At 38.6% G+C, this 22,069-nt stretch overlaps 1 protein-coding gene across 8 annotated transcripts in view; it reads left to right on the top strand.

Moving 5' to 3' along the window:
• Positions 1–22,069, top strand: part of HEPH (hephaestin) — a 94,722-nt gene that overhangs the window by 47,014 nt on the left and 25,639 nt on the right. For all 8 annotated transcript variants that reach the window (XM_087860399.1, XM_087860400.1, XM_087860395.1 and 5 more), the window contains 3 exons: positions 8,455–8,668; positions 10,635–10,774; positions 12,023–12,154. In XM_087860399.1, the coding sequence (XP_087716525.1) occupies positions 8,455–8,668; positions 10,635–10,774; positions 12,023–12,154 (486 nt within the window). The remainder of the gene's footprint in view (positions 1–8,454; positions 8,669–10,634; positions 10,775–12,022; positions 12,155–22,069) is intronic.

Raw genomic sequence — 22,069 nt, 5'->3', positions numbered from 1 at the left:
GTATTGAAAGAGTGGCCTGGACAATAATGTCCATATGAGAAAATTTAGATGATATACTAACTAGTCCAAAGGCACATGACTTCCCAGAATGTCTTCTTTTTGTTCTCATCCCCTTCAGTGATCATCAAACTTTCTTCTCCACACCAATCCCTGAGCTGTGAGTTTTGGGCAGCATATGCAACCACTCATTTACATACATATTCATTCACTCAAAACATATTTATTGCACACCTTCAATGTGCTAAGACTGGGGAAGAACAGTGAAAAATAGAATTATTCTTACTCTCTGGGAAGATCCACAATAAGCACATCAAAACACATACATAAAATAATAAGATAATTTTAGATTGTGAAATATATCATGAAGGAAATAAAATACAGTGGTGTGATAAAATGATAGGGGCATTACTTTAGTAAGGGTGTTCAGGGAAGGCCTCTCAAGAATGTGATATTTACACTGAGACCTAAATAATGAGGAGGAAGGAGTGATATAAAGATTTCTGAGCAGAACATTTCAGAGGGACCAACAAGAGCAAATGTCCAAAGGTGGGAACAAGCATGGCTTCTCAAGGGTCAGAGTGAAAGTTCAGTAGGGTTGGATTTTAGTAAGCTAGAAAAAAGATCGACATGAAATGAGCATGGCAAGATTCATATTAAGTGGGGTCTTATAGACCATAGTTAGGAGCTTGGATTGCATTCTGTGTATGAATGAATCATTTGAAGCAAGGGGGCAATGTGCTCTGGACCATATTTGTTAAAGAGGGCCTTGACTCCTGTGTGAGGAATGGTTGAAGAGGGACGGGGAAGAAGCAGAGAAGACAGTTGGGAAACTGTTGAAGTTTTCCATGTGAGAGATGATGGTGGTTTTGACTAGGGGAGGGGGAGTGAAAATGGAAGGGTAATTTGGAAGGAAAAGCTGATAGGATTGACAGATGGAATAGATGTGGAAGTGTGGGAGAGAAATGGAAGTGTTGGGAAGTAGTTGTGGGAAGAAAAGAGTAGATTTTTTTTTTGAAAAACTATATTAACTAGTGGAAAATACTGTTTTGTAAAGAGAGGAGCACTTAGTACTTAATGTGTGGTTTAAAGTGTGTTAAGAGTAGAGAGGTCAAAAATGTAGAGGTCAGTGGGAGCCAGAATAGTTATGGAGAGGTTTCTGGAAGCAATGAAACATGAATTTGGTCTTGGAGAATGAGTGAGCTCTTATAGATATTTGTGGAAGGTATGAACAGGTATATTCCAAGAAGGGAGCAATAACATGAGTGAAAATTCAAGATAGAAAGGAGATACGTGATAAGGGAAGTCAGGGACAAATTTAGTTGGATCACTGGTTGAATCTGGGACTGAGTCATAGTTTGGAGCTAGCTCATAGATGCCTTTAAAAACCAGGGGAAAAAAAGCCAGGAAAAAGTTTGTAGTGATGGGATAGGCAGTGGGCAACAAGTGAAGCAATGATGAAAATAAACGTTCTAAGAAACTCAACTTCTCCTGATCAACATTCTATGAGCCTTAATGTCCTTGACATAGAAACTGGAGATTGATATCAGTTCCAGGTAGGTTCACAATCCTGATTTAAGACTGATATCCAACCATTTTTATTGAGAAAACTGAGGGAAAGCTATTCCAAAGCACTCTGATACAAGCATCCCAGTAGTCAAGAAGGGGGTTTTTTTGGAGAGGAGGTTAAGATGGCGGAAGAGTAGGGGACCCCTTTTTCGGCGACTCCCCTGAGTCGAGTTGGATAGGTACCAGACCAGCCTGAACATCCACAGAATCAGCCTGAGACGCAGGAAGATATATCTGGATCTCTACAAATGAACATCTCCAGCAATGAGTACTGAGGTATGAAGCGGGAAGCCGTGAGACCTCGCACAGATATCAGAAGATAAACGGAAGGGGGAGGGAGCCGCCATGTTCGGGCGCCGGGAGGCGGTAGCCACCTACACGGGGGAGTTGGTGGACTCGCGGACCGGCACCTGTGAGAGAGCAGACTGAGACCGTGAGCTGGGGAACGCACGCCACCAGACTGAAACGGAGCTCCGGTGTGCTCACTGGAAACAGACTGAGACTGGGAGCTCTGGGAGCACGTGGGAGTGGCTGGCGGCTGGCGGCTGACAGTGTTAGAAACACAAAGGAAAGAGACATGCCGGTCCTAGAGGTGAGGGCTGGGACACCGGGTGTGGGGCGCACATCCCGGGACGCTGCAGGGTTGAGCAGCACCAACAGAAACAGAGTTAAAGTGGCCAGAATATCAGGGGAGAATGGTCCAATATCCCTCTGTTCTGAGACAGAGGCTGAGATTCCACCACTGCTGCTCTGACTCTCAGAAGAGGCAGAGCAAACCAACAGGGAGAGACGGGAGAGAACAAAAGCCTGGAAATACCGGCTCACAGTGTGCCCATCCCCATCCCCCCAAGCAGGGGACATGGAGACTCTACCCAAAGAGGGTTGCGTGAGTATCAGTGCAGCAGGCCCCTCCCCCAGAAGGCAGGCTGAAACTTCAAGAAGCCCACATACCTAAGATCCATATAAAACAAGGGCACATGGCCCGGGTCCCAGTCAATAATTTGGGCTCTGGACTACCCCGCAACCTCTCCTCATCAGAATGACAAGAAGGAGAAATCCCCCCCAGCAAAGAAAAGACAATGAGTCTGTGGCCTCTGCCACAGAACTAATGGATATGGATGTAAACAAATTATCAGAAATGGATTTCAGAGTAACAATGGTCAAGATGATGTGTAGACTCGAAAAAAGTATTAATGAAAATGTTAATGAGAATATAGAATCTCTAAGGGTGGGAATGAGAGTGAATCTGGCAGAAATTAAAAATTCTATGAGCCAAATGCAGTCAAAACTAGACGCTCTGACGGCCAGGTTGAATGAGGCAGAAGAATGTATCAGCGAATTGGATGATGGGTTAGTAGAACAGGAAGCTAAAATAGAACCCGGACTCAAAAACATCCACCCTCAAAAATGTAGGTTAAGGGAGATTACTGACACAATGAAACGTTCAAATGTCAGAATCATCGGCATCCCCAAGGGGGTGGAGAAAAACAGGGGTCTAGAAGAGATATTTGAACAATTTGTAGCTGAAAATTTCCCTAATCTAGCAAAGGAAACAAAAATTCGTGTCCAAGAGGCAGAGAGGACCCTTCCCAACCTCAACCATGACAAACCTATGCCACGACATGTCATAGTGCATTTCGCAAATATTAGATTCAAGGATACAGTATTGAAAACGGCCAGGGCAAAGAAATTACTCACATACCAAGGCAAAGGTATCAGAATTATGTCAGACCTGTCTACACAGACCTGGAATGAGAGAAAGGGTGGGGGGGCATTTTTAAAGCTCTTTCAGAGAAAAACATGCAGCCAAGGATCCTTTATCCAGCAAGGCTGTCATTCAAAATTGATGGAGAAATAAAGACCTTCCAGAATAGCCAGTCATTGACCAATTTCATAACCATGAAACCAGCCCTACAGGAGATATTAAGGGGGGTTCTATAAAGGTAAAAAGACCCCAAGAATGATACAGAACAGAAAGTCACAATCTATAGAAACAAAGACTTTACTGGCAACATGGCATCATTACAATCATACCTCTCAATATTCAGTCTCAATGAAAATGGCCTAAATGTCCCATAAATGCACAGGGTTGGAGATTGGATAAAAAGACAGGACCCATCCATTTGCTGTCTACAAGAGACTCATTTTGAACCTAAAGATACATCCAGACTGAAAGTAAAGGGATGGAATACAATCTTTCACGCCAATGGACCTCAAAAGAAAGCTGGGGTGGCAATTCTCTTATCAGACAGATTGGATTTTAAACTAAAGACTACAGTTAGAGACACAAAAGGGCACTATATTATTCTTAAAGGATGTATCCAACAAGTGGATATGAAAATTATAAATATATATGCCCCCAACAGGGGACCAGAAAGATACACAAGCCAACTCTTAACCACAATAAAGAGACATATAGATGAAAATATGTTAATAGTAGGGGACCTCAGCACTCCACTCTCAGAAATAGACAGAACACCCTGGCAAAAACTAAGCAAAGAATCAAAGGCTTTGAATGCCATACTCGACGAGTTGGACCTCATAGATATATATAGAACACTACACCCCAGAACCAAAGAATACTCATTCTATTCTAATTCCCATGGAACATTTTCAAGAATAGACCATGTTCTGGGACACAAAACAGGTCTCAGCCGATACCAAAAGATTGAAATTATCCCCTGCATATTCTCAGACCACAACGCTCTGAAATTGGAACTCAACCACAAGGAAAAATTTGGAAGAAACTCAAACACTTGGAGACTAAGAACCATCCTGCTCAGGAATGACTCGATAAACCAGGAAATTAAAAATCAAATTAAACAATTTATGGAGACCAATGAGAATGAAATACAACAGTCCAAAACCTATGGGATACAGCAAAGGCAGTCCTAAGGGGGAAATACATAGCCATCCAAGCCTCACTCAAAAGAATAGAAAAATCTAAAATGCAGTTTTTATATTCTCACCTCAGGAAGCTGGAGCAGCAACAGAGGGACAGGCCTACTCTACGCACAAGGAAGCAGTTGACCAAGATTAGAGCAGAAATCAATGAATTAGATACCAGGATTACAATAGAGCAGATCGACAAAACTAGAAGCTGGTTCATTGAGAGAATTAATAAAATTTAGAGACCACTGGGAAGACTTATCCAAAAGAATAGAGAAAGGCCCCAAATTAATAAAATTATGAATGAAAAAGGAGAGGTCACAACCAACACCAATGAAATTGGAAGGATTATTAGAAACTTTTATCAACAGCTTTATGCCAATAAACTAAGCAATCTGGAAGAGATGGAGGCCTTCCTGGAAACCTATAAACTACCAAGACTGAAACAGGAAGAAATTGATTTTTTTAACAGGCCAAATAATTATGAAGCGATTGAGTCAGTGATAAACAGCCTTCTAAAAAACAAAAGTCCAGGCCCAGACGGTTATCCTGGGGAAGTCTCCCAAACATTCAAAGAGGAAATAATACCTATTCTCCTAAAGATATTTCAAAAAATAGAAACAGAAGGAAAGCTACCAAACTCATTCTATGAGGCCAATATTACCTTGATCCCCAAACCAGACAAAGACCCCATCAAAAAGGAGAATTACAGACCAATTTCCCTGATGAATATGGACACCAAAATTCTCAACAAGATCCTGGCTAATAGAATCCAACAGTACATTAAAAGGATTATCCATCATGACCAAGTGGGATTCATCCCTGGGATGCAAGGGTGGTTCAACATTCGCAAATCTATCAGTGTCTTAGATTTTATCCCGAATGAAAATTTCAAAAATCATATGATTCTCTCAATGGATGCAGAATAAGCATTTGACAAAATACAGCATCTTTTCCGGATTAAATCCCTTCAGAGTGTAGGGATAGAGGGTACATTCCTCAATCTCATAAAAACCATCTATGAAAAGCCTACAGCAAATATCATTCTCAATGGGGAAAAGCTGGAAGCCTTTCCCTTAAGATCAGGAACACGACAAGGATGCCCACTCTCACCACTATTATTCAACATAGTACTAGAAGTCCTTGCAACAGCAATCAGACAACAAAAAGGGATAAAAGGTATCCAAATCAGCAAAGAAGAAGTCAAAATGTCTCTCTTCACAGATGACATGATACTCTATATGGAAAACCCAAAAGAATCCACTCCCAAACTATTAGAAGTGATAGAGCAATTCAGTAATGTGGCAGGATACAAAATCAATGATCAGATATCAGCTGTATTTCGCAACTAATGAATCATCGAACTTTACATCAGAAACCGGGGACGTACTGTATGGTGACTAACATAATATAATAAAAAAACATTAAAAAAATCAGTTGCATTTCTATACACGAATAATGAGACTGAAGAAAGAGACATGAGGGAATCCATCCCATTTACAATAGCACCAAAAATCGTACGTTACCTTGGAATTAACTTAACCAGAGATGTAAAGGATCTATATTCTACAAACTAGATATCACTCTTGAAAGACATTGAGGAAGACACAAAAAGATGGAAAAATATTCCATGCTCATGGATCAGAAGAATTAACATAATTAAAATGTCCATGCTACCCAGAGCAATCTACACTTTCAATGCTATCCTGATCAAAATACCGATGACCTTTTTCAAAGAACTGGAACAGAGAGTCCTTAAATTTGTATGGAACCAGAAAAGGCCCCGAATTGCCAAGGAACTGTTGAAAAGGAAAAACAAAGCTGGGGGCAGCACAATGCCGGATTTCGAGCTCTACTACAAAGTTGTGATCACAAAGACAGCATGGCACTGGCACAAAAACAGACACATAGACCAATGGAACAGAATAGAGAACCCAGAAGTGGACCCTTGGCTCTTTGGGCAACTAATCCTTGATAAAGCAGGAAAAAACATCCAGTGGAAAAAAGACAGTCTCTTCAATAAATGGTGCTGGGAAAATTGGACAGCTACATGCAAAAGAATGAAACTTGACCACTCTGTCAACCATACACAAAGAAAAACTCCAAATGGATGAAAGACCTCGATGTGAGACAGGAATCGATCAAAATCCTAGAGGACAACATAGGCAGCAACCTCTATGACATCGGCCAAAGCAACCTTTTCATGACACATCTCCAAAGGCAAGAGAAACAAAAGAGAAAATGAACTTGTGGGACTTCAAGATAAAAACCTTCTGCACAGCCAAGGAAACAGTCAAAAAAAAACTAAGAGGCAGCCCATGGAATGGGAGAATATATTTGCAAATGATGCTACAAATAAAAGACTGGTATCCAAGATCTACAAAGAACTTCTCAAACTCAATACGTGAGAAACAAAGAAACAAATCACAAAATGGGCAGAAGATATGAACAGACACTTTTCCAATGAGGACATACAAATGGCTAACAGACACATGAAAAAATGTTCAAAATCATTAGCCATCAGGGAAATTCAAATCAAAACCACACTAAGATACCACCTTATGCCAGTTAGAATGGCAAAAATGGACAAGGCAAGAAACAACAATTGTTGGAGAAGATGTGGAGAAAGGGGATCCCTCCTACATTGTTGGTGGGAATGCAAGTTGATACAGCCACTCTGGAAAACAGTGTGGAGGTCCCTTAAAAAGGTAAAAATTGAGCTACCCTATGATCCAGCTATTGCACTACTAGGTATTTACCCCAATGATACAGACGTAGTGAAGAGAAGGGCCATATGCACCCCAATGTTCATAGCAGCATTGTCCACAATAGCTAAATCGTGGAAGCAGCTGAGATGCCGTTCAACAGATGACTGGATAAAGAAGATATGGTCCATTTATACAATGGAATATTACTCAGCTATCAAAAAGAACGATTTCTCAACATTTGCTGCAACATGGACGGCACTGTAGGAGATAATGCTAAGTGAAATAAGTCAAGCAGAGAAAGACAATTATCATATGATTTCTCTCATCTATGGAACATAAGAACTAGGAAGATTGGTAGGGGAAGAAAGGGATAAAGAAAGGGGGGTAATCAGAAGGGGGAATGAAGCATGAGAGAATATGGACTCTGAGAAACAAACTGAGGGCTTCAGAGGGGAGGGGGTGGGGGAATGGGATAGACTGGTGATGGGTAGTAAGGAGGGTACGTATTGCCTGGTGCACTGGGTGTTATACGCAACTAATGAATCATCGAATTTTACATCAGAAACCAGTGATGTACTGTATGGTGACTAACATAATATAATAAAAAAAAGAAAAAAGAAAAAAAGAAAGGTTTTTTGTTTTTGTTTTTGTTTTGTTTTTCTTTTTTTTTTTTAATTTATTTAACCACACCCTTATTTCTTTGGTACTTGGTAAAAAAGAGGGAAAACTGGTCAATGCATTTTTTTGGAATAATAATTATTACAACTTTATTTACTTATTTATAACTTTATTAAAATTTACTATGCTAAGCAATGTGTACATATTATTGTGTCTAATTCTAAAACAATCCAGTGAAGTAAGTAAAATGATTCATTGTACCATAAAGGAACTGAAACATACAGAGGCTTAAAAATTACTTCAAGGTCATATAGCTAACAAGTGTCAGGTAGGGTGATCAACTATCCCAGTTTGCTCAGACCTGAGCAGTTTCATGAGGGATATGGGACTTCCAGTGATAAAACTGGGAAAGCCCTGGGTTAACAGGGAGGAGTTGACCATCTTGGTGGCAGAGTGTAGTTTTAAACCTAAACAAGGTAGCTTTGGAGCCAGAGCTATTAAGCACTGTGCTCACTGCTCTCAATAAACTTATAATAATCTTTTATCCAATGCATAGAAGAACCTTTTCTGAAACTACCCACTCTCTACAGTATGCCTAGAAAGAGACATGAAATCCCCTAGGTGCTACACAGGGATATTCAGATTCAGGTTTTGCTCTTTGTTCCTTCCTTAGGGATGTTTGAGATTTACTGCCAGGCAGGCAGCCACAGAGAATCGGGGATGAAAGCAGTCTATAATGTCTCCCAGTGTCCTGGCCGCCAAGCTAATGACCACCAACGATACCAAGCTTCAAGAATCTACTACATCATGGCAGAAGAGGTGGAGTGGGACTATTGCCCTGACAGGAGCTGGGAACTGGAATGGCACAACCAGTCTGAGAAGGACAGGTAAGTCTTCAGAAAATAAGAGATCACACTTTCAGAAACTCCGTACCATTTTACAGATGAGGAAGATACTGAAATACTGAGAAAAGGAGACACTTATCCAAAGTAACCTAATAAGATACCAGCACATCTGGAACAGGTGCTAGAATGCAGATAAGCTGGAACTCACTGATTCTTCTATATTGCTATACTGTGGGTCTGAAGTAAAAGACCTTACCCACACCTTCGTGCTCTTAATCTTTGCCTCTTTTCTTCTGGTTGCCGGTAGCACCTACAGGAGAATTTAAATTTTATAGAGGGCTTACTCAAAGGACTGAACACCCCAAGCTTACCTGTCACTTGGTAAAATGTCACTAAGGTACAGGCTAAGCTGTATAGCAGGAAAAATCCAACATAGAGTAGTTTGAGTGAATTAGAATTTTTATTTCTTGCTCAAATAATAGTATATATATGAGCAGCCCAGGGCCAATAGGTAAACTAATCACCCGTAATACTTTCTTTCATCTCTGAAACTAAGACGCGTATGCTAGTTGTAGTCATTCCCAGCAATCACAAAAGGGGAAAGCAGCCCAGGGCAAGCAGCAGTATCTGTAAGGTAATGACCTAAAAGTTGTATACATCACTTTCTTTCATAACCCATTATCCTGAACTTATTAATGTGGCCATACCTAGCTGCAAGAAAGTCTGGGACTTGGAGAGGTTGGAGGGTTGGATAAAATGAATGAAGTGAAGCGGAGTATACAAGCTTCCAGTTATTCAATAAATAAGTCATGGAATAAAAGGCACAGCATAAAGAATGTAGTCAATGATTTTATAATAGAGATATATTGGGGCAGATGGTAGCTACACTTGTGGTGAACATAGCACAAATGTATACATTTATCAAATCATTGAGTTGTATGCATGAAGCTAATGTAACTTTGTATGTCAACTATACTAAAAAATAAAGCCTGGAAAATACAATCTATAATCCATGGTTAAGTGGTCATGTACTCAGCTAATACCTAGGTGATTCTATTACTACAAAGAAAGGGGAGGAGAATGAAAACTGAAGTACAGTTTAGCAATTTCCACTACAATTTATTTTTGGTGGTCTCACAACTCTTTAGCAATTCTTGTCTTTCATGTTGGTTGTTGAATGTTGAAGTCTTCTTGCTAACTTTTTCCGAAACCTAGAGAAAGTGAGTTTTCTGCCCTGGGACTTAGTTTATCTTTAAAGTGATGTGGAATTTGATGAATTATTGAACTCTATATCTGAAACTAAGGATGTACTATATGTTGGCTAATTGAATTTAAATATAAACAAACAAATAAATAAAGTGATGTGGTATAGTTGAAAGAACTTGACTAGAAGGAAATAAGGAAGAAGCAAGAGAGTTGTATCCAAGTGCTAGCTCCTTTCTGGCTCACAGTATCGATGAAGATAAGTTCTGTCACTTCTGGACCACTGATTCTACTTCCACCTACCTCATCACCCTATTGGAAATGTTAAATGATAAAACAAATAATAAGGTTCTTTGTAAACAGGAAAGCATCTCATAAGGGGGAATTTGTAAAATTCCATTTCTTCCTTACCTCTTCCCATTTCTTACTCTCCATCAGCAGCAGCAGTTTGTGCTCTCCTTCCACCCTGTACCTTGTCCTTTTGTCAACCTAATTCCATCTGAGACATCACTAAGACTAGAGCTAAAGCCCAGGGTTTTTTATTCTTTTCCCCGTGTTCTTGTCACAATAATTATATTACAAATTATAATCTGGATCATGATAAACAAGGAAATATAAATGGATATTTAAATCTGGCATCTTTATTACAGTTATGCAGCCAATGTGGTGGGAAATCTGACATTAGAAGGAATACGTCTTCTCTTTCTTCTGTCTGTGATATGATGTTAGGTCTGAGTTAGCTTTCTCATACTTGAAAATGAGAGGTCAAGACCAGGTGCTGATACCACTCTTTGGATTCTTCTAGTTATGGTCACATCTTCCTGAGCAACCAGAATGGGCTCCTGGGTTCCAGATACAAGAAAGCTGTATTCAGAGAATACACTGATGGTACATTCAAGATCCCTCAGCCAAGGACTGGACCAGAGGAACACTTGGGAATATTAGGTAAGTGAGTTCCTCCTGGGGTCTAGAGGTTTATGCTGCTCCTAGGAAGGCAATGTCATATCAAGAAGGCCTCTTTATTTCTTTCTATTAGTTTTTCCTTATGATATAATGGAACTATAGTCATAATTTAAAAATCAGCCATAAAAATAAGCAATCAAAGTGGGGGGATTCATGAATTCTGCTGCAACATGAGCTATATTTTTCGAGGAATCTCTCTAGGGGTCTCTGACAGTGACAGATTTTTTAATTTTTTAATTTTTTTAAAACATGAAATTTTATCCTTTATTCTAGATGCTTTATCATCATCATCATCATCATCATCATCGTTGTCATCCTTATCATCAACACAGTTGGAGATTGCATTCATCTTTCCCATCTCATAACCCAAACTATTCATACAAATTTAATATGTGGTTCTCCAAATCCCATAAGTTTTTTTTCATGAGTTCTGCAACATTTTATTTATTTATTTTTAATTTTTTATTATTATGTTTTTTTATTTTTTTATTATTATGTTCAACTAGCCAGCATATCATTAGTTGCATACACCCAATGCTCATCACCAGGAGGGCATGAGTGATAGATTTTTTAAAAATGCTAATGGCAGGGGAACTTAAGAACATCAAAGAGTAAGAAAAACACTGTACAGGGGATCAGTATTACCCTTGTACCCCAGTCTAATTATCGATGCAGTTTCTTCACTTTTGTAGGGACCAATGAGTTTCCTCATTCTTGTCCTCACAAAGAAGAAACTTATTGGCCCTTGCAGGGAGCCCTTTTTTTTTTTTTTTTTTTTTTACTCTGTGCCAAACTCTCATTCCTTACTGACAGTGATTCCACAGAGCCCTAATTATCCAGGTCCTTGTAATATTAGATAAATAAATGAATTATAGATAGATAGATGACTGATAGATGATGACAGATAGATGATGATGATAGATAGATAGATAGATGATAGATAGATAGATAGATAGATAGATAGATAGATAGATAGATAGAGACGTGGTGTGGGAAAATAGGGATAATTGGTTGCACAATCTGCTTGAAGTACCCTCATCCTGTAGATGCCAGTATCAGTTTAAGGGCTCTTGAATTTAAAAAAAAAATAAAACCATTCATGATTTTAATTCTAATGATTGAAACCCTTAATTCTAGGAAGTTCCTATGTATGTCCTTTTCTTCAATGCCTTTAGTATCCTTGTTCCACTACTCCACTAATGATACTTTCCCTTCTTTTGCATATATTAGGTCCACTTCTCAGAGGAGAGGTTGGTGATATCATAACTGTGGTGTTCAAGAATAATGCCAGCCGCCCCTACTCTGTGCATGCCCATGGAGTGCTAGAATCTAGCACTGGTTGGCCACTGGCCGCTGCACCTGGTGAGTAGGAGCACATAGTTGAAGAGACAAAGGTTGTGTAGCACCTCTGCTTCAGCACCTTGGCTTGCTCCTTTTCTTTTTCTTTTTTTTTAATTGTTCTTTGAGAACTTAAATAAGAATATTAACCAGGATAAAGTCACAGCCTGAATTTGTCTCTATGAAATACTCATTTTCAATCTCAGAACAGGGTACATATCTTAGGTCTTTAGTTTGACCAGACATAGTTCATACTGGTCACATATGGAGCCTTGTACTGGACTTAACCCCGGATACAGATTGAGCTTCTAACCCATTCTAGATCTGAAGTTAACCTTGGCTGTAGTCTGAGTTTCTAATCATGGCTAGAGAGTGACCTGTCCCGACCACAAACTGATCCTTAACCTCGGTCATTGATAAGGTTATTGTCTTCTTATTATAGACTAAACTTTAACCCTGGTCATATACTAAGTTTTTAATACTAAAATGTAGGATGGACATGATCTTGACCACATTGTCTCCCATCCATTTATTCATTGAATAAATGCTTACTGGCAGCCTAGCTGGTGAAGAGACAATTTTAGAAGTTATGGATGTAGTGGGAAATAATACATATTCTTACTTTTAAAAAACAGGCTATTATGACAGAGAGACAAGTAAAACCATAATTGTAATGCAGTGTCTAGTGTGTTAATAGGAGTTCTTAAATTGTGTTGGAAAAATATAGCAAAGGGTACGTAGTGAGGACCACTAAGATGGTAGCATGGTAGGAGGACCCAAGTCTCCTCTTGTCCCTTGAACAAAACTAGATAGCTATTGGATCACTCTGAACACCTAACAGATCAGCCTGAGGATAGACAGAACAAATTCCACAAATAGAGGGAGAGAAGAGGCCACATTGAGGAAGGCAAGAAGTACAGAAACAGAATTTGGGGGAGATAGGAATCATGCATTCTGCAGAGGGGAGGGAGCCCTGGTCACAGAGAAAGGCACATGAGAGTGGAGCACACAGGGTCATGAAAAGGAGAACACATCCCCAAAGCCGTTGGATGGAAAAATGAAAGGGGACGATTTTTATGAGTTTTTGCAACAAGCAGGGCTTGGAGACTGGAGTTTCGAAGGTCAGCAGACACCTAAAGCAGGCAATGGGAGAGTGTTTGCTCTTCTTGGAGCATATCTGTGATAGGTGGCATTCACAAAGATGCCTTTTCAGGGACAAAAGAGCCAGCAGGCACCATATCCTTCTCTTGCCCCTTCACATGGGCACAGAGCCACCTGCTAAGGGCAGCTTGGTCCAACACACACTGCTTAGCTTGCTTGCTCCAAGTCCCATGCTCCTGTTTTCCAATGCAACTGCCTGTCTTGAATAAACCTGCATCAGTCCCAGCGCAGCAAGACCCTCCCAAGAAGACCAGTGCAGACCCTCACCCACACACCACATTCCTAAAGTTTGGAATTTTAAAAGTCACCAGGCTTGGCAGGAATAGAGCCTGAAAGGCACCGAGCTCCTCCTAGAGAGACGGCAGGAAAACAACTCAGAGACAGACAGCATGAAAGTGGCGATCTGAAAAATACCTGGGATGCACAGGGGGAGATTATTTGCTCTTCTGGAAGTGATTTCCGGAAAGCAGCAAGCAAGGAAACCCCCTGCTGGGACAAAGGAACTGGCTGTTGCCATTGCCCTACCCTACCTCTCAGCATAAGCACAGAACCACCTGCACTAGGGTCTGCACCATGCACAGCATTGATGCTGGCTGCCTAAAGCTGCTTACACCAAGTCCCACAACTATACATTCTACCAGTACTGCCCTTCTTGGTCAAACTTGACTAACTCCCAGTGGAGTGGGCCCCTTTCCCAGACCAACAGAAGCCCCCACCCACACCACATCTCCCAAACAGAGATTTTTGCAAGTCTTCAGTTCTAGTGGAAGAAGCATCAGGTATCATTTAGCAAGCAGACCAGTGCACACATAAAACTCACTACATTCTGGCCAAGGTCCAAATGCTGCCATACGAAGGCAAGGAAAGCCTCTGTAGAGGACTGGTCTGAAGAATAGAGCAGCCAAAACACAGCAGCAAAGTGTACACAGCACACACCAGAGACATTCCCTGAAGTGCCAGACCCTGGACATTCTATGACCTCGTCTTTATAAAGCCATTAGTCTTGGGAATAGGGAACATAACAGGATTTTCTAACACACAGAAGAAGATAGTGACTTAGGCAAAATGCCAAGATGGGGGAATTCATCCTAAATGAAACAAGATAGGGTCATGGCCAGAGATCTAATCAAACCAGATATGAGTAACATGTCTGATGGAGAATTTAAAGCAACAATTGCAAGGATACTCACCGGACTTGAGAAAAGAATAGAAGACTTCAGGGAGGCCCTCAATGCAGAGATAAAAGAGTTAACAAAGAATTAGTCAGGAATGAAAAACACAATAACTGAGATTTGAAACAGACTGTATGTAATGAACACAAGGATAGAAGAAGCAGAGGAACAAATGAGTGATATTGAAGATAAAATAATGGAAAATGATGAAGCTGAACAAAAGAGAGAAAAAATAATTGTGGAACATGAGAATAGATTTACAATCTGTGACACTATCAACCATAATAACAATTATAACATAAGAGCCCCAGAAGAAGAAGAAGAGAGAGAAAAGAGGGCAGAAAATTTATTTGAGGAAATTATAGCTGAAAACTTCCCTAGTCTGAGGAAGGAGACAGACAGCCAAATCCAAGAAGCACAGAGAACTTTCATTAAAATCAACATGAGCACTTGAGTGTTATACTCAAACATTGAATCATGGATCACTACATCAAAAACTAATGAAGTACTGTATGGTGACTGACATAACATAATAAAAATTAAAAAAAATAAAATCAACAAAAGTAGGCCAATACCAAAACACATTGTAATTAAATTTGAAAAGTATAGTGATACAGAAAAAGTCCAAAAAAGCAGAAAGACAAAGGAAGTCCCTAACTCAAAAAGGAAGACCCACCTAAGCTGCAGATCTCTCCACAGAAACTTGGCAAGCCGGTGCTGAGTGGGAAAAAAAAATCAGCAACCAAGAATACTCTATACAGCAATGTTATCATTCAGAATAGAAGGAGAGATAAAGAGTTTTCCAGACAAATAAAAACTAAAGGAAACTGTGACCACTAAACCAGCCCTGCAAGAAATATTAAAGGGGACCCTTTGGGTGGGAAGAAAAGACCAAAAGTGACAAGAAAAAAAATGATCAGAGAAAATATACAGAAAAATTGACAAAAGAAGTAATAAAATGGCAATAAAAACATATCTATCAATAATTATTCTGAATGTGAATGGACTAATCACTCCATCAAAAGATATAGGGTGTCAGAATGTATAAAAAATAAGACCCATATATATGCTGCCTATACTCATTTTAGACCTAAAGACACCAGCAGATTGCAAGGGAGGGGATGGAGAAACATTTACCATGCAAATGGACATCAAAAGAAAACTGGAGGAGCAATACTTAGACATCTAGACTTTCAAACAAAGACTGTAACAAGAGATGAAGAAGGGCACTGTATCATAATAAAGGGAACTATCCAACAAGAAGAACTAACGATTGTAAATATTTATACTTCCAACTTGGGTGCACCCAAATATATTAAACAACAACAAACATAAAGGAACTCATTGATAATAATACAGTAATAGTAGGGGACTTTAACACCTCACTTACAGCAATGGACAGGTCATATAAGCAGAAAATCAACAGGGAAACAATGACTTTGAATGACCCCCTGGATCAGATGGACTTAACAGACATATTCAGAGCATTTCATCCTAAAACAGCAGAATACACATTATTTTCAAGTGCACATGGGACATTCTCCAGAACAGACCACATACTAGATCACAAATCAGGCCTCGAACTGTAGAAACAGACTGAGACAATACCATACATTTTTTTTATCGCAGTTCTATGAAACTTGAAGTCAACCACAAGAAAAAATTTGGAAAGGCCACAAACACATGGAGATTAAATAACATGCTACTAAAGAATGAATAGGTCACCAGGATATCAAAGAAGAAATTTAAAAAAAAGACTATGGACTCTGAAACAAACTGAGGGCTTTAGAGGGGAGAGAGGTGGGGGATTGGGATAGGCCGGTGGTGGGTATTAAGGAGGGCATGTATTGCATGGTGCACTGGGTGTTATACACAAGTAATAAATCATGGAACGTTACATCAAAAACTAGGGATGTACTGTATGGTGACTAACAGAACATAATAAAAACTATTATAAAATGAATTAATTAATTAATTAATTTTAAAAATACATGGAAACAAATGAAAATGAAACCACAGTGTTCCAAAAACTTTGTGATTCAACAAAAGTGGTCCTAAAGGGAAAGTATATAGCAGTAGAGGCCTGTCTCAAAAAGCAAGAAAAATTTAAAATAAACAGCCTTAACGTTACATCTAAAGGAGCTACAGAAAGGACAAGAAATGAAACCTAAAACCAGCAGAAGGGAAATAATAAATATTGGAGCAGAAAGAAATGAAAGAAATGATATAAAAACAAAACAACAACAACAACAACAAAACAATAGGACAGATCAATGAAACCAGGAACTGGTTCTTTGAAAAAAATTAATAAAATTGATAAAATTCTATCCAGACTTGTCAAAAAGAAAAGAGAATGGAGCCAAATAAACAAAATCACAAAAATAACAACCAAGACAACAGAAATACAAACAATTATAAGAGAATATGATGAAAAACTATATGTGAACAAATTGAACAACCTGTAAGAAATAGGTAAATTTCTAGAAACATATAAACTGCTGAAGCTGAAACAGGAAGAAATAGAAAATTCAAACAATAGAATAATCAGCAAAGAAATTTAATCAATAATCAAAAATCTCCCAACAAACAGCACATGGGTGGCACAGTCAGTTCAATATCCGACTCTTGTCTTCAGCTCAGGTCATGATATCTCAGCTGTGAGATTGAGCCCCATGTCAGGCTCCATGCTCAGTGAGAAGTCTGCCTCAAATTCTTTCTCCCTCTCTGCCCCCATTCCTCCCCACTCACGTACTCTCTCTCTCTCTTTCTCTTTCAAATGAATAATTTTTTTTTAAATTTCCCAACAAACAGAAGTCCAGGGCCAGATAGCTTCACAGGTGAATTCTACCAAACATTTAAAGAAAAGTTAATACCTATTCTTCTCAAACTATTTCAAAAAATAGAAATGAAGGGGAAACTTCCAAATTCTTTCTATGAGGCCAGCATTAACCTAATACCAAAAGTAGAAAAAGACTTAAAAAAAAAAGTGAATTATAGGCCAATATCCCTGATGAACACAAATGCAAAAGTCCTCCATAAAATACTAGAAGAACAAATCCAACAGTAAATTAAATAAATCATTTACCATGATCAAGTGGGATTTATTCCTGGGCTGCAAGTGTGGTTCAATTTTCACAAATCAATTAACATGATACACCATGTTAATAAAAGAAAGGATAAGATACAAATGATTCTCTCAATAGGTACAGAAAATGCATTTGACAAAGTAAAATACCCATTCATGATAAAAACCCTCAACAAAGTAGGTTTACAGGGAACATACCTCAACATAATAAAGGACGTGTACAAACAACAACAGCAACAACAACAAAAACACAGTTAATATGCTCAATGGGAAAAAACTTAGAACTTTCCCTCTATGGTCAGGAACAAGATAGGGATGTCCATTCTCATCACTGTTATTTAACATAGTACTGGAAGTCTTACCCTCAGTAATCAGACAACAAAAAGAAATAAAAGGCATCCAAATCAGCAAGGAAGAAGTCAAACTTTCACTATTTTGCAGATGACATGATACTCTATAGAAAACCCAGAGACTCCACCAAAAATTTGCTATAACTCTTATATAAATTCAGAAAAGTCACAGAAAACAAAATCAATGGACAGAAATCTGTTGCATTTCTATATACCAATAATGAAGCAGTCAAAAGAGAAATCAAGGAAATCAATCCCATTTACTATTGCACCCAAAACAATAAGATACCTAGGAATAAACTTAACCAAAAAGATAAAAGAACTGTACTTTGAAAACTATAAAACACTGATGAAAGAAATTGAAGCTGACACAAAGAAATGGAAAAACATTCCATGCTCACGGATTGGAAGAACATAGTGATCAAGTTGGTATGGTACTGGCATATAACAGACCCATACATCAATGGAACAGAACAGAAAACCCAGAAATAAATCCCTAACTATATGGTTAAGTACTCTTTGACAAGGCAGGAAAGAATATCCAATGGAAAAAAAGACAGTCTCCTCCATAAATGGTGTTGGTAAAACTGGTCAGCAACATTCAAAACTTTGACATCACCCTTAGCAACTTCTTACTAGATACATTTCCTGAGGCAAGGGAAACAAAAGCAAAAATGAACTATTGAGACTTCATCAAGATAAAAGTCTTCTGCACAGTGAAAGAAACAATCCATAAACTAAAAGCCAACCTACAGAATGGGAGAAGATATTTACAAATGATCTATTTGATAAATGGTTTGTGTGCAAAATATATAAAGAACTTATCAATCTCAACACCCTAAAACAATCCAGTTAATAAATAGGCAAAAGGCATGAATAGACATTTTCCCAAATAAGACATACAGATGGCTAACAGACACATGGAAAGATGATCAACATCTCTCATCATCAGGGAAATACAAATCACGACTCCATTGAGATATTAACTCGCACCAGTCAGAATGGCTAGAATTAACAGCAGAAGAAACAACAGGTATCGGCAAGGATGCAAAGAATGGGGCGCACTCTTAGACTGTTGGTGGGAATGCAAAGTGATGCAGCAATTCTGGAAAACATGATGGTGGTTCCTCAAAAAGTGAAAAAATGGAACCACCCTATAATCCAGCAATTGCACTACTAGCTATTTACCAAATGGTTACAAAAATACTAATTCAAAAGGATACATTCACCATGATGTTTATAGTAGCATTATCAACAATAACCAAATTATGGAAAGAGCCCAAAAGTCCATCAGCCGATGAGTGGATAAAGAAGATGTGGTATACACACAATGAATATTACTCAGCCATAAAAAATGGTGGCTTGTCATTTACAATGATGTAGATGAAGGTAGAGGGTACTAGGCTAAGCAAAATAAGTCAGTCAGAGAAAGACAAACACCATATGATTCCACTCACATGTGGAATTAAGAAACAAAACAAATGAACATAGGGGAAAAAAGAGAGGCAAACCAAGAAACAGACTCTCAATTATAGAGAACAAACTGATTACCAGAGGGGAGGTGGGCAGAAAGATGGGTTAAATAGGTGATGGGTATTAAGGGGGCACTTGTTGTGATGACCACTGGGTGTTGTATGTAAGCGATGAATTACTAAATTCTGCACCTGAAACTAATAGTACACTGTATGTCAACTAACTGGGATTTAAATAATAACTTAGAAAAAAAACATGAAAAAAAGAAAAGAGTACCTAATTTAATGCTTGAATGGTCAAGGACCATTTTCTAGAATAGGTAGTATTTCAAATGAGATTTGAATCAGTTGTTTTCACAATTTAGCCAGCGTCAGAATCACCTATAAGTTTTGTTAAACCATAAATTGCTGGGATAAATCCCCAGAATCTTTGATTCAGTAGATCTGGGATGGGGTTGAAGAATTTGTTATTTCAAACAAGTTCCCAGGTAATCCTTGTGTTGCTGGATCAGGAAATCCCAATGCACGGATCTAAAGGATAAGAAAAAGCACACGGGTAAAGGGGTAGTGTGGAAGAAAAGCAGGAAAAAAAGTTCAGTTGTAGGGAATTCAATGTGTAAAGACCTAGTAGTAAGAGTGATGAAAAGTTGGGGTAGAGATAGGCTATAAAAAAGATCGGTGAAGTAAAATCAACAGGATTCAGTGACTAATTGGATACTGAAGGTGATAAAGAAAAGGATTCTTGAAAGACACCCACTTTTTTTAAGGAAGATTGTGGAATGGTCCCCAGGTTTGGGGCTTAAGCAAGTCCAAATAGTGATGTCATTAACCAAGATAGGAAACATGGGAGGAATCTGACTTGGAATGGGAGAGATTGCATAATGATGTGTTCACTTTTGACTGTTAATTTAAAAAGTCTGTAAGACAACCAAATAGAGGCATCTAATAGACATTGAGGTCTGAAGCTCAAGAGAAAGGTATGATCTCAGCATAGATTTGAAAGGCATCAATATTTAAGTAGTAATTGAAGGCAAAGTAATGAACACAGTTGCCACAGAAGAGTACATTAAATGAGATCATAAGAATCCTAAGATAAGACCCCAAGGAAGAACAATTTTTAAGGGAGGTGGTGATTGAAAAATAAGCCTGAGAAAAAGTGAGCAGGACATTAGAAAGAAAACCAGGAGAAGATGGAATGAAAGATGTTAAGAAGATCATTTTAAGTATGAAAAGATCAACAGTTTCAGCTGCATCAGAGAGGTTAAATAAGAATGGAAAATTTTCCATTGAACATAGCAATAGGGGAGAGGCTGGTGGTTTTAATAAATTATTGGAAAAGAAGCCAGGTTAGAATGGATTAAAATGTAATTGGAAGATGTGGGAGTGGAAACAGAGTGTGGTTTAATTTTAAGACAAGTAGAGCAATTTCAGGTGATGAAAAGTTCTGGGGTTTGGCTAAGGGCTAAAATAAAATGGAGATGAAAGACACTGGAATTGAAAATATCAAGGAACTGGTAAACTAGAGTGTTGATGAGTCATCCACATAGACTTTGAAGTCACTCAGAAGAATAGTGAAGATTGGGGTGAAAAAAAAAGATCTAACAATAAAATCATCAATGAATGACTAAAAGAAAAGTAAGGATGCATTGGAAGCAGGAAAACCAGTTAGAAATTGTTGTAATAGTCTATACAAGTGATGATAATGACTTAAGCAAAGGTGGTAGAAAATTGAGGGAATTAGTTGGGTTCGAGAGTCATTAGGAAGAATCGATAACATATGGTGCTTGATAGTTGAGGGGATGAGGGAATTGGTTGGGTTATGGTTAACAAGCAGATTCTGGGATTAAGCACCTGGATAGTGGTACCACACACAAAGAAAGTAAATACAGAAAACAAGGGGTGTTTTTGTTTGTTTAGTAGGGGAAGATAATAAAATTATTTTTTAACATCTTGAATGTGAGGTATCTGTAAGGCATCCAGGTGGAAACTAGAGTGCTTATAGGAATATGAGGTTATACTTAATTTGAGGATTGTCTTGCAATTTGGAAGAAACACTTATGTATCAATGTAAAATATGTAATTTTAAAATGTTGACACCACAAAATATAAGAGTTTTTATAAATGCACATAATATATTCTATACATGCCAGATTTACATTTTTAAATATTTTATTTATTTTATTTGACAGAGAGAGAGAGAACAAGCAGGGGGAGCAGCAAGCAGAGGCAGAGGGAGAAGCAGACTGCCCACTGAGCAGAGAGTCTGACGTGGGGCTTGATCCCAGAACTTTGGGATCTTGTCCAGAGCCAAAGGCAGGAGCTTAACTGACTGAGCCACCCTGGTGCCCCAGACTTACTTTTTTAAAGTTTTTATTTAAATTCCAGTTAGTTAACATATAGTGTAATATTAGTTTCAGGTGCATTACAGTGATTCAACACTTCCATACCTCACCCCCTGCTCATCATGAGAAGTACACTAATAAACTCCATCACCTTTTTAACCCATCCCCCCACACACCTCCCCTCTGGTAGCCATCAGTTTGTTCTCCATAGCTAAGAGTTTGTTTCATAGTTTGCCTCTCTTTTTGTCCCCTTGTTCATTTGTTTCTTAAATTCCACAATGAGTGAAATCATATGGTATTTTTCTTTCTCTGCCTGACTTATTTCATGTATCTTAATGCTTTCTATCTCCATTCATG

This window comes from Ursus americanus, chromosome X (genome assembly GCF_024610735.1).
Source record: "Ursus americanus isolate L20-20 chromosome X, mUrsAme1.1.p, whole genome shotgun sequence".
NCBI classification, from domain to species: Eukaryota; Metazoa; Chordata; class Mammalia; order Carnivora; family Ursidae; genus Ursus; species Ursus americanus.
Note: the sequence above shows the minus strand (reverse complement) of the source record. Positions and strands in the feature narration are given on the sequence as shown.